The 12,500-nt window shown below is 45.4% G+C and overlaps 1 protein-coding gene across 28 annotated transcripts in view; it reads left to right on the plus strand.

The window, feature by feature from the left end:
* The window catches only part of shep (RNA binding motif single stranded interacting protein alan shepard), a 654,273-nt gene that overhangs the window by 566,488 nt on the left and 75,285 nt on the right, over positions 1-12,500 (plus strand). For 25 of the 28 annotated variants that reach the window (XM_076178136.1, XM_076178133.1, XM_076178134.1 and 22 more), the window contains one exon: positions 8,308-8,352. The exons of the other annotated variants lie outside the window; for them this stretch is intronic. In XM_076178136.1, the coding sequence (XP_076034251.1) occupies positions 8,308-8,352 (45 nt within the window). The remainder of the gene's footprint in view (positions 1-8,307; positions 8,353-12,500) is intronic. 28 annotated transcript variants of the gene reach the window in all.

Raw genomic sequence — 12,500 nt, forward strand, 5'->3', positions numbered from 1 at the left:
AACAGACCACTGTCACAAAAGCTGTTTGTTTGTTTGTTTGTTGGTCTTCGGCTGAGGAACGTTAACGACGGAAAGGTCAAAATAGCAAAGCGATCATATCCATGTTGTCTGCACAGCTGGAGATGAAGCTCATGGAAACAGTGATAATCATCCCCTTCCTCTTCTTTCTCCTCTTCTTCTCTTCCTCCTCATCCTCTTCCTCCTCCTCCTCCTCCTCGAGCCCGTGGCGGCGACGGTGGCGAGATTCTCAAGAGCACAACCATCATAAAAGTGGCTTTGATGTCTCTAAGATATTAGATGATCGCATTTTAGATTACGATACACTATACTTCAACAGGTTTCATTCTTGAGCATAAAAATCGCCTGGCGCCAGCCAGAATGAATGTACAAAACGACGTCACTTCCAAATATGGCAACACCTTCACTCCCAAGGGAGTGCAAGACAGGTGAATAGAATCGTTTGACGCCAGACAGAATCCTTTGGCGCCAGACAGAATCGTTTGACGCCAGACAGAATCGTTTGACGCCAAACAGAATCGTTTGACGCCAGGCAGAATCATTTGACGCCAGACAGAATCGTTTGACGCCAGACAGAATCGTTTGACGCCAGACAGAATCGTTTGACGCCAGACAGAATAATTTGACGCCAGATAGAATGCCACGAGGGACAGGGAGGTGGGGGGGGGGCTAAAGTAGGGGCGTATTTGCGCGACGCCCATGCCAACCTGGCACTGTTTGGCGACGGGGACGGAACCGGAGGAGGTGGCGGGGGCGGGGGCGGCGGGGGGCGTGTGGACACGTGGACCCGGAGGACGGTCACTCGTTCTCGACACGAGATTTGTTACGTCACGTGTCGGGAGAGTGAGAGGGAGAGAGTGGTAGAGGAATCAGTGAGAGGAAATCACTCTCTGTCTAATGTCAGACCAACAGCCGACGACCTTTTGGTCCATAACGAGATCGGATGCAGTGAAACAGAATAACCAAGAGGCAGACATTTAGAGAACGTTAGTGAACTCCAGACAATGTTGCCTACACGCGAGGGGCCCCGTCGTAAAGGAGACTTTGATTTTAACTCATGATGATGATTGCATAACAACAAGCGAACAATCTTTTCAAGATTAGGTGTAACGCCCACAGCACACGAATACAGTAAGAGAAATGCCTGCCTCCCACATTCAATCCTACAGGGACTCCTTCAGTCGTAGAACCCTCCTTCCCACAAGCTCCTGCCTCCTTCTTCCCTCCTTCGTCTCTCCCTCCCTCCCTCCCTCCCTCCTTCTTCCCTCCCTTCCTCCTTCTTCCCTCCCTTCCTCCTTCCTTCCTTCCCTCCCTTCCTCCTTCACACAGGTTGTTGCATCCTCCTTCACTCCTTCATCCCTCCCTACCTCCCTCCTTCCTTCCCTCCCTCCTTCCCTATATTCTTCCTCCCTCTCCCTTCCTGCCTCCCACGGTCCCTCCATCCCACACCGTGTCCTCCCCCGGTCGCGGGGCCGCATCGCTCCCACGCCCCGCCGCGGCCGTGAAGGGCACAAGTTGGCGGCGGCTGCGGCTGCGGCTGCGGCTGGCTCTGCGGTCTACGTAGGGCTCTATTACTCGAAGCCGGTGCTGGACGACAGGCCTGTCTGTCTGTCTGTCTGTGTATCTTCGTATCTTCCTCACACCCTTCGTCCTCCCTCCCTCCCACACGCCCGGAGCGTGATCAGGATGAGATGTCAGGTTGGCAGGATTGCAGCAAGAGGAGGGAGTTTGTGTATGTATTTATTTATTGACGTATTTTTCCGTTTATATCTATGAGGAATTTCCCTGTTTGCCATCAGGGACGTGTCAGTTAGCAGTGGGTCCTGCGACTGTGTGTTTGAGCTGCTCTTTGATCTTTCCTACAAAACCTGTTCGACAGAAAGACAGAAGGTGGAGAGACGAGATCGAGAAGTTTGCAGGAGTGACGTGGCAGAGGATGGCACGGTCATGTGACTCATGGAATGCTATGAAGGAGGCCTTTATTCAGCAGTGGTCTCAGGATGGCTGATTTGATTGGTTGATTGATTATCCGTTTATTGATTTTATTCTATTTAAAGAACAGCATGACCGTCAGAAATCCGGAATCCCTCTCTCTATTTTACTCGACAGGCGACTTTATTTCACCCCGGGGGGTTGGGGGTCGGTCCCAACTTCCTGTAGGATAAGGCGTTAGCGTGACAACGGGGGCCTAGCCCACCTGCCCCATGGCAGTCTTGAGGCCTTGGCAACCTCCTTGGGTGTTGTCAGCCACCTTGGATGTTGTCAGCCCCTTTGGATGTTGTCAGCCTCCATGGGTATTGTCAGCCTACTCGGGTGTTGTCAACCTCCTTGGGTGTTGTCAACCTACTTGGGTGTTGTCAGCTTCCTTGGGTGTTGTCAGTCTATTTGGGTGTTGTCAGCCTCCTTGGGTGTTGTCAGCCTACTTGGGTGTTGTCAACCTCCTTGGGTGTTGTCAACCTATTTGGGTGTTGTCAACCTACTTGGGTGTTGTAAGCCTCCATGGGTGTTGTCAGCCTACTTCGGTGCTGTGAGCCTACTTGGGTGTTGTCAGCCTACTTCGGTGCTGTGAGCCTACTTGGGTGTTGTCATCCTCTTTGAGTGTTGTCAGCCTACTTGGGTGTTGTCAGCCTATTTGAGTGTTGTCAGCCTACTTGGGTGTTGTCAGCCTATTTGGGTGTTGTCAGTCTCTTTGGGTGTTGTCAGCCTACTTGGGTGTTCTCAACCTCCTTGGGTGTTGTCAACCTCCTTGGGTGTTGTCAGCCTACTTGGATGTTGTCAACCTCCTTGGGTGTTGTCATCCTCCTTGGGTGTTGTCAGCCACCTTGGGTGTTGTCAGCCACCTTGGGTGTTGTCAGCCTACTTGGGTGTTGTCAACCTCCTTGGGTGTTGTCAGCCACCTTGGGTGTTGTCAGCCTACTTGGGTGTTGTCAGCCTCCTTGGGTGTTGTCAGCCACCTTGGGTGTTGTCAGCCTCCTTGGGTGTTGTCAGCCACCTCAGGTGTCGTACACGAAGCACCAATGTATCGCAACCTTTTTGACTCCATTTCCCCCCACCCTTTATGAATTCGCAACCTTCGTGTGAATCCTCCGTTCATTTTGCCTCCTAGATCCCGTCCCACCGATAAAGGTTAGAAAAGTTGTCGATGAAGAGAAACCATTTGCTTTTATTGTCAACGTAATCAGTTAAAAGGAAATTTTCATTTTTCTTCAGCCAAAACAGTGATGGATTTCTTTCCCCCCCCAACCCCCCAGATTCCTTACATTTTATGAAAATGTATAATTGTAGCAGCAGGCCACGAATTCCTCAAAATTCTATTCCTCAAGGTTCTCATAGGTTGGGGGCGCCCACATTAAGAGCCACTGATTTGGTCAAAACTTGCTTCAACCGTCTGACTTGCGAGCTGTGCGTGCGATCTGCCCATTTTTTAATCTTAAAAAAAAAAAAAAAAAAAAAAAAAAAAAAAGTTCGATATGGGTGACCCTGCAGTGATTTAATCTCTGTCAACATAGCTTTTGTAGTCATTAAGATTCTCAAGCCTATCGACCACGTATCGGATTATGTATGTATATACATACATTATATATATATATATATAGTGTATATATATACACATACATATATGCATATATATATATATATATATATATACATATATATAAATATATATATATAAATATATATAATGTACTCGTGTATTGTGATATTGTGAGGGAGGGTCTGGCGCGGGTGAGTCGGGGGTCACGTGTCCGTTACCTGTTGTAGGCCGCCGCCGCCGCCACCGCAGAAATTCAATATTCGGTTCACACTAAGTTGCGGTCTTGGACTCCCACGTGGGAGGGGAGGGTAGGGGCGGAGGGAATATGAATGAAGGAGGACAGGTGGGATTTTATGAAAAAAATATATATATATATATAGATATATGTATATATATATATTATGTTTTTGTTTCTAGTTATTTATCTTTATTCTTATGTTTATATATTCTACAGTTATATTCTATATATTGTTGTGTTTCATGATTATGAATATATTTCATATATTTATGTTTTATTATTATTTTGTAATCCTCCAGTGTTCACTTTTTTTTCGTTCCGATGTTAGCTGATATATTTAAACGTTTTGAGGAGAAAATTGGAGTGTTAGCCTTTTTTGTAGTAGTATGTAAGCTACACACACACACACACACACACACACACACACACACACACACACACACACACACACACACACGTACACACAAAGTTGGAGCCATACATGACGTTGAACTTAGGTATGATGACTAAATAAGATACAGGACCCCACGAGCATTGCTCCTTTCCTGTATACTACAGTTAGATAAATACAAATCGCTATATACACGAACACAGTCACCTTGGAACGGTGACGCAATCAGGGCTGCCAACGGCGCTCGTCCGGAAATGCCAACCGTTTCCAGACACAGCGACGGCGGCGGCTGGGCAATGCAAAGTCATCCTCAGAAGCGGATTTCACGGGTTCTGGCGACCCGTTCTTTGCGCGAAAGGTTGGCAGCCCTGGTTCTCCTGATCTCGTGCCTTGGGCTAGTGATTGTCCACCCATGACAGCTCCAAGTCTTATGTCCTTCTGTTTCTCGCGAAACTCTTCGTCACAGAATGGAATCGTCTTGCATCCACATATGGTTATTTGAGGACCATTTACAGACCCCCTAAAGGTCCCTATATATCTATAGGGTGCCTAATGCTCCACGCCGTCATTATGACGGTACCCCATATATCTATGAGGAATTTCTCTGTTTGCCATGACGTGTCAGTTACCATTGGGCCCTGCGACTATTTGTGTGAGCTCTTCTTTGTCTGATCTTTCTTACAAAACCTGTTCGATATGGGTGACCCTGCAGAGATTTCCTCTCTATCGATATAGCTTTTGTAATCATTAATATTCTCAAGCCTATCCACCACGTCAAGGTGTCAACTCTCGGATTGGATTGATTGATTGATAAAGGGGTGGAAGGGTCGGGCATCCACTTACCCCCTTTTCGATTTGGGAAGGCCTTAAAGGCCCCCTAAGGGTGGCCGGGGGTCTGAGGGTGGGGGACTTAGAGCTTCTTGAGGAGAACCGAATGCTCGAGACAGCTTGGAAGACAATCGTGTTGACAAGAAGACTCCGAGATTTTTTTCTTTTTTTTTTCTTAGCTTCTTGTTTGGTGCCGGAGTTTCCTGAAGCTCTTCGACCGGGAAGGGGTCTCACGGACTTTTGAATAAAATCGCCTGACGGCAGCCGGGAAATAGGATAAGTGCATCTCGTAATGAAAGAGATTTGAGAACCCTTCGCCCCATAGGTTAGGTCTTGGTCCACGGAGCCGTTTATGCTAGGGGTCTTCATGAGCCCCTCCTCATCTTCCTCCTCCTCTTCCTCCACCTCCTCTTCCTCCTCCTCCTCCTCCTCCCCCTCCTCTTCCTCCTCCCCCTCCTCTTCCTCCTCCTCCTCTTCCTCCTCCTTCTCCTCCTCTTCCTCCTCCTCCTCTTCCTCCTCCTCCTTCCGTACAGACACCTCTTGAGCGTTCAGTTCGTCGCATTCTTCATCGTCGTACGACGACGCCGTGGACCGCACGACCCGCAGCCGCCGTCGGGTGCCAGCGGTCAAGCCTGCGGCTGCGGCGAAATAACGTTAACGTGCAGAGTCATGCCGCAACCATCATCCACCACCACCACCACCACCACTGTCACCGTCATTGTACTCATTCGGTAAGGGGGCAAACTTGAACCGAAATGGGGACCCGGGTTTCACCCCCCCCTCAAAAAAAAAAAAAAAGTTGCCCCCAGCCCCTCTTAGCTTTAAAAAAAAAAAAAAAAAAAAAAAAAAAAAAATATATATATATATATATATATATATATATATATATATATATATATATACAGTATGTATATATATGCCTATGAAAAGCACTGTAATATTTGAACACTTCGTGAAACAAAATCGTTCGGATTATTGGAAACTTGCGAATTTCGGAAATTACGTACAGCCGGTGCTTGGGATTGGGCTTTCTAATTCATTTTCACAAATCATGACCACTGTCAGTTTGCCAACCCCCCCCCCCCCCGCAGCCATTCCCCCGGTGCCCCCCAACCCCCCAGCCCGCTGAATTTTATTTTAATGTTTCATGCTCTACTTCCTCCGTGGTGGTCAAATATTGCGAACAATTTATTTATTTATTTATTTTTATTTATTTATTTTTCTATGTATTTTTTATTTATTTATGTATTTGTGTATTTTCGGATACTTCTCGGGATTTTTTTTTTTTTTTCAGACGCTTCTTGAGAGAAAATAAAACTTTTGTCTGATGTATACAGTTTCACGTTCTCATGTTTATCGTGTTTGTTCATCTATATACCAAGGGTATTTTCCCCATTATAAGCGAGGTAGCCAAATCAAAAGGCGCATACCCATTCCCACCCATTCCACTCCCCTCCACCACTCCCGTCCCCACCTCTCACCTTAGCTCCTCGTGGATGACGGGTCATCCCTGTATCCCGCCCACTGCCTTGGGTCGGAAGCAATGCAGCAAGACACTGTTTATCAAAAGGAGTTAATTGTTCTAGTTTAACTACATGAGTAATCAAACTGGAAGAGATCGGTTTAACCTCTTTGTCGATTGATTAGTTGAATAAAATACTCGAAGTCAATTGCAGTGAGGGATGCGTGTGGTGATGCTACCAAAGTCTCTCTCTCTCTCTCTCTCTCTCTCTCTCCCTCTCTCTCCCTCTCTCTCCCTCTCTTTCCCTCCCTCCCTCTCTCTCTCTCTCTCCCCCTCCCTCCCTCTCTCTCTCTCTCCCCGTGTGTGTGTGTGTGTGTGTGTGTGTGTGTGTGTGTGTGTGTGCGTACGTGTAAGCGCGCGCGCTATGACAATGGAGTTAGGTTACGTGTTATCAATTGCCTGAGATACCAACACGTTGTAATATGAGTACGTGGACAATGTTACTGGTCATGTAACACTTCATCCTGTTATTACAAGGTGGTTCATCTCGTGTGGCAGTCTGTGTGTGTGTGTGTGTGTGTGTGTGTGTGTGTGTGTGTGTGTGTGAAACACGCACATGTGTTAAAGTGCTACAAGTGTAGCTGTGTGTTGTGCAATCGTGTGTGTGTGTGTGCGCGCGCGCATGTGTGTGTGTGTGTGCTCGCGCGCGCGCGTGTGTATTTACCTAATTGTAGTAAACAGGAGAGGAGCAACGCTCGTTGGGTCCCGTCTCCTACGTGTATCCCTCATTCCCAATGATCATATATATATGTATATATTATATATATATATATATATAATATATATATATATATATATGTGTGTGTGTGTGTGTGTGTGTGTGTGTGTGTGTGTGTGTGTGTGTGTGTGTGTTTGTGTGTGTGATATTATGAGGGATGTAGGAAGGTTGCATGCATTATTGCAGAGACCTGCAGACAACTATTGTCTATTCAGCTGTCTGCCGACCGAGGCGACCTGTTGCGGAACAACGCATACGACAACACATTCCGCTACTCAGCTCCAAGATACCACTTCTTGTTACTTGTTCGCTCAGCGCAAGGTGGCGCACTTTTCATGCTTTATGATGGCGAAGACCGGTCGATGTAGCCCCGTGGGATGGCATTCGGTTCCCGGAGCCATGGAGATGAATAAAGTCCCCTGGTGACAACTAATATCAAATGGAAAGTGCCACGCGACACGGAAGGCTCAAGTTAAGATACATGGGTCACCCCTTATTCGTCTTAGAGGTGCCACGGTGATATAAATCGCCTGACGACAAGAATAACATTTGGTATGGAAGTGGATTGGGATCAGTGAACTAGTTCGTTCTTTCGGTTCTAGTTTGATCAGTAAGAAGTAATCCGTATGATCATTAATTCTCCCTCTCGTTCCGTGTGACAGGTCTTGTTGAAAGAGAATATTCTCGTCACTGGATCATATTTAATTTTGGGTCCGCATACTGCGCTAATAAGCCATGTCCTCTCCATCGTGGCTTGTTTAGACAGTACACGCGCGCGCGCGCACACACACACACACACACACACACACACACACACACACACACACACACACACACACACACGAACACACTATCATAACCATTAACACCTATGTTTGTGGGAGAGAGGAACACACCCTTCCCCCTGGGGGCGCCTCCCCCCCCTCCCTTCTCCCCGTAAGGTTTCCCACGGTGGTGGTTGTGGGGGTGAGGGAGGGAGGGTGTGCTAAGGACACCGTGTGACAGTCGATTGCGGCCGAGTGATGACCTTTCCTTTCTCTGTCTCTTCCTTCTACAGGTATGTCGAGGACGTGGCGGGCGATGGTTCTGGAGTCGTGAGCGGGTAGGCTGGTCCTTTCGTTTTTCGTTGTAGAAATAAAAACAATTTAACTCTTAAGTTTGCAAGACTGTGTGAGCGCTCTCGGTTATAGGGAGTGGTCCAGGTCCTCTGTCACACACGAACACACGAACACACACACACACGCACACACACACACGAACACACACACACGCACACACACACACACTCAAGATTTTAAGAAAAAACTTGATGCTGAGAGATACAAAGACGGGTCACCGCGAGCATAGCTCTCTTTCCGTATAATACAACTAGGTAAATGCACACACACACACACACACACACACACACACACACACACACACACACACACACACACACACACACACACAACTCGGGGCGCAGTTGGTAGAGTTCCCGGCTGCCACTACGGAGGTCCGGGTTCGAATCCCGCCCAGGGCTGAAATAATTTCAGTATCACTGCGCTATGGGTTGTTACTCCAACTCTCGTGAGCGGGGAGTTGGGCGTGTGTGTGCGTGTAAAGTCACATCACTACCCATAGATCGGTCATATACGAGCTCTGAGTTCTCTTCCTGGAGGGAAATAGCTGTCGATCACGAGTCCAACACGTGATCCAAAGACCATTGTGAATCACACATACACATGAGGAAGAGTGGGCGGAGATGTGTTGAAACCTTTTATTACTTGAACGTTTCGACCAATGAGGTCCTCATCAGACAACTGACATAAAGAATCGAAGAGACAATTGATACACATCCTGTTCGGTGGGTCTTCGGGGAGGTGGGTGGTCAGTTGTCCGACCCTTTTCCATCAGTTAACAGAATGCCCGATACTTTCGCCAAGCATATGAAGCTTCCCTGTCGTTGATGTTTTTGGAGGTGCAGGTGACTTTAATGGTCTTTATTGCTTTTTCCTCAAGTTCCAGTTGCGCAATGTCCAAATTTGACCGCATGGAGAACTAGGGAATTTGATGTGCGGTGCGTCTTTGCGTCGTTCTTGTGTTTCCCTATGCGTTCTCTATGCTTCTGCCTCTCTCACCATGATAACCAAAACAACAACCGTTACATGTAACGTATACCATGTAATACTAGTGCTTCTGCACACACACAAACATACATATATATATATATATATATATATATATATATATATATATATATATATCAAATCAGCCATCCTGAGTCCACTGCTGAACAAAGGCCTCCTTCATAGCATTACATGATTCACACGACCGCGCCAACCTCTGCCACGCCACTCCTGCAAAATTCTCAATCTCGTCTCTCCACCTACTGTCTGATCTCCCTCTTCCACGCTTTCCATCTCGCGGGGTCCACTTAGTAACACACTTGCTTCATCGCTCATCAGTCGTTCGCACTAACTTTCCTGCCCAATTCCAGTTCTCTCTTTTACCGCCTCCACAATATCCTTCACTCTAGTTTGCTTTCTCACCCAACCTTCTGTCTTTCCGTCTCTCAGCGTTATTTCTATCATTGATCTCTCCATTCTTCTCTATGCAGTCTTTAGCTTTGTTTCCATCGCCTTCGTTTGTTTCCAAGTCTCACACCCGTAGATTATTGTTGGTAGAATGCATTGATTGTAAAATTTACGTTTCAAACATAAAGGTAGAGAGCCTCTCAGGATTTTATTAGATTACGAGAAGGCCTTTGACTCGGTAGAACAAATAGCCTTACTAAACGCAAGCAGGGTACAAACGGACAGATCGTAAGGGTTTTAGAAAAGATTTATGGGAAAGGTACCGCTATAATTCGACTACATAAAAATACAGAAAAGATCAAGATCGAGAAAAGAGTACGGCAAGGCGATACGATTTCACCCAAATTATTTACAGCTTGTTTGGAAGAGATTTTCAGGAGGTTGAGTTGGGAAGAGAAAGATTTAAAGATTAATGGCGAATATTTGAACCACCTAAGATTTGCGGATGACATTATTCTTATTTCAGAAAGAGCAGAAGACTTGAAAGATATGCTGAGTGATCTGAACAAGGAAAGTCTCAAAGTAGGTTTAAAAGATTAATAAGAATAAAACCAAAGTAATTTTCAACACGAAAGTTCAAAGTAAAGACATTGTAATCGATGGTGAGTCTTGAAGAAGTTAAGGAGTATAATTATTTAGGCCAGATGGTGATATATAATATATATACATATATATATATATATATCCGAGAGTTGACACCATGACGTGGTGGATAGACTTGAGAATCTTAATGATTACAGAAGCTATGTCGATAGAGAGGAAATATCTGCAGGGCCATATCGAAGAGGTTTTGTAAGAAAGATCAAAGAGCTGCTCACATGCACAGTCGCAGGACCCACTGCTAACTGGCACGTCCCTGATGGCAAACAGGGAAATTCCTCATAGATATATGGGGTACCGTCATAAAGACGGCGTGGACTGTTGGGGACCCTATAGATATAGGGCTTCACTGAATATAAGGTGACACCAGAGATGTATCACACCAGAATGCAGTTGGCAGGGAGGTGAGATTACTATCAGAACCCGTTGATAGCAAACATGAACAAGAATGGTCCAACCAAAACAAGACCGGACGTTCCTGTTGGATCATCGTCTCCTAAAGGTCCAACCGCATTGCCTCGTGTGCTTACAGGCAATGTGCCACCAATCGTGAGTAAGCACTGTCCAAGCAGATCCAAGTCTTGGACATTAAACAACATGAAGAAAACGAAGATCTATACTTACAACGTAAGAAGTCTCTCAGAAGACCACAGGCTGGAGAGCTTAATGAAAGAACTAGACAACATCAAGTGGGACATCGTAGGACTGAGCGTAGTTCGAAGAGCGGAAGAATAGCTGATACAATTACAAGATGGTCACCACCTGTTCTACTATAAAGGTAAGGACAAAGAAAGATCTAGTGGAGTAGGATTCTTGATAATCCGAGAAGTTGCTGATAACGTAGTCAAGTTCAGTAGTTTATCAGACAGGGTATCTTGGATTGTGATTAGACTGTAAAAAGACACTCTAAAAATAGTTCAGGTTTATGCATAAACTTCACAGAGTTCAGACGATGAAATTGAGTCCTATGATGATTTAAGTCAGGTAATGGAGCAAGAAAAAAGTAAGTACACGTTGGTAATAGGCGACTTCAATGCTAAAGTGGGGAATAAGATAGGAGATGAGTCGTGCATTGCGAAGTTTGGAGTTGTTAAAAGAAATGACAGAGGCGAAGTGTTAGTCAATTTTGCAGAGAACTACAACATGCGGATAATGAACACTTTCTTCCAAAAGCATGTAGGTCGTAAATGGACCTGGAGAAGTCCAAATGGAACAACAAAGAACGAAGCAGACTTCATATTAGGAGACGAGAGCAAGAGTGTTAGCAATGTTACGGTGATAAATAAAGTCAACATAGGTAGTGACCATAAAATGGTAGGTTGCACAGCTAAATTCAATTTCAGAGCCGAGAGAAATAAACTAGTTTTAAAAAGGAAAATCAGCCTTGCAGAGGATAAGAAGAAAATTCAATTAGAAATTAAAATTAGATTCGAAGCTCTAAAAAACTAACCGTGGAAGATATGAATTTGAATTTAGTGAATATCATTAGGGAATCGACACAGAAAGTAGGAAGTAGAAAAAGAATAAGAGGAAACAGATACTCCTAAATTACAAATGAGACCTAATTAAAAGAAGGAGGACCATGCAGATTAAAAGCAGGAGAGACGAAATAGAAAGAGTGGAACTAAACAAGCTTACAAAAGGCAGATATCAGAGTAAAGAAAGAGAAACATGGATGACATAGAGGAAACTATTCGGAAAGTAAAAGTATTAAAGGAACCGAGCACGGACATCTTTAGGAAGACGGCAGATGATATGTTTGAAAGATAGAAATGGAGAAATCATTAAATGCTGGGACAGAATGGTAAAAAGAGTAGAAGAATTTTACCAAGGGCTTTACTCGTCGAATACCGTAGTTGAGCCAGTAAATTCAGGTGTAGACGTTATTAGTGTACCAGATATTACAAAGAAGTAGAATTTGCTCTAAAATATGAAACGAGGAAAAGCACCTGGGGAAGATGGTATATCGATAGATCTGTTGAAAGACGGAGGGGAAGAAGTTCATATTAAGTTAGCTCAGTTGTACACCCATTGCTTACGTCAGGAAAGCGTCCCTGAATCGTGGTGCAATGCTATA

The sequence above is a fragment of the Oratosquilla oratoria genome, chromosome 41 (genome assembly GCF_046742065.1).
Source record: "Oratosquilla oratoria isolate Oo_2021 chromosome 41, ASM4674206v1, whole genome shotgun sequence".
NCBI classification, from domain to species: Eukaryota; Metazoa; Arthropoda; class Malacostraca; order Stomatopoda; family Squillidae; genus Oratosquilla; species Oratosquilla oratoria.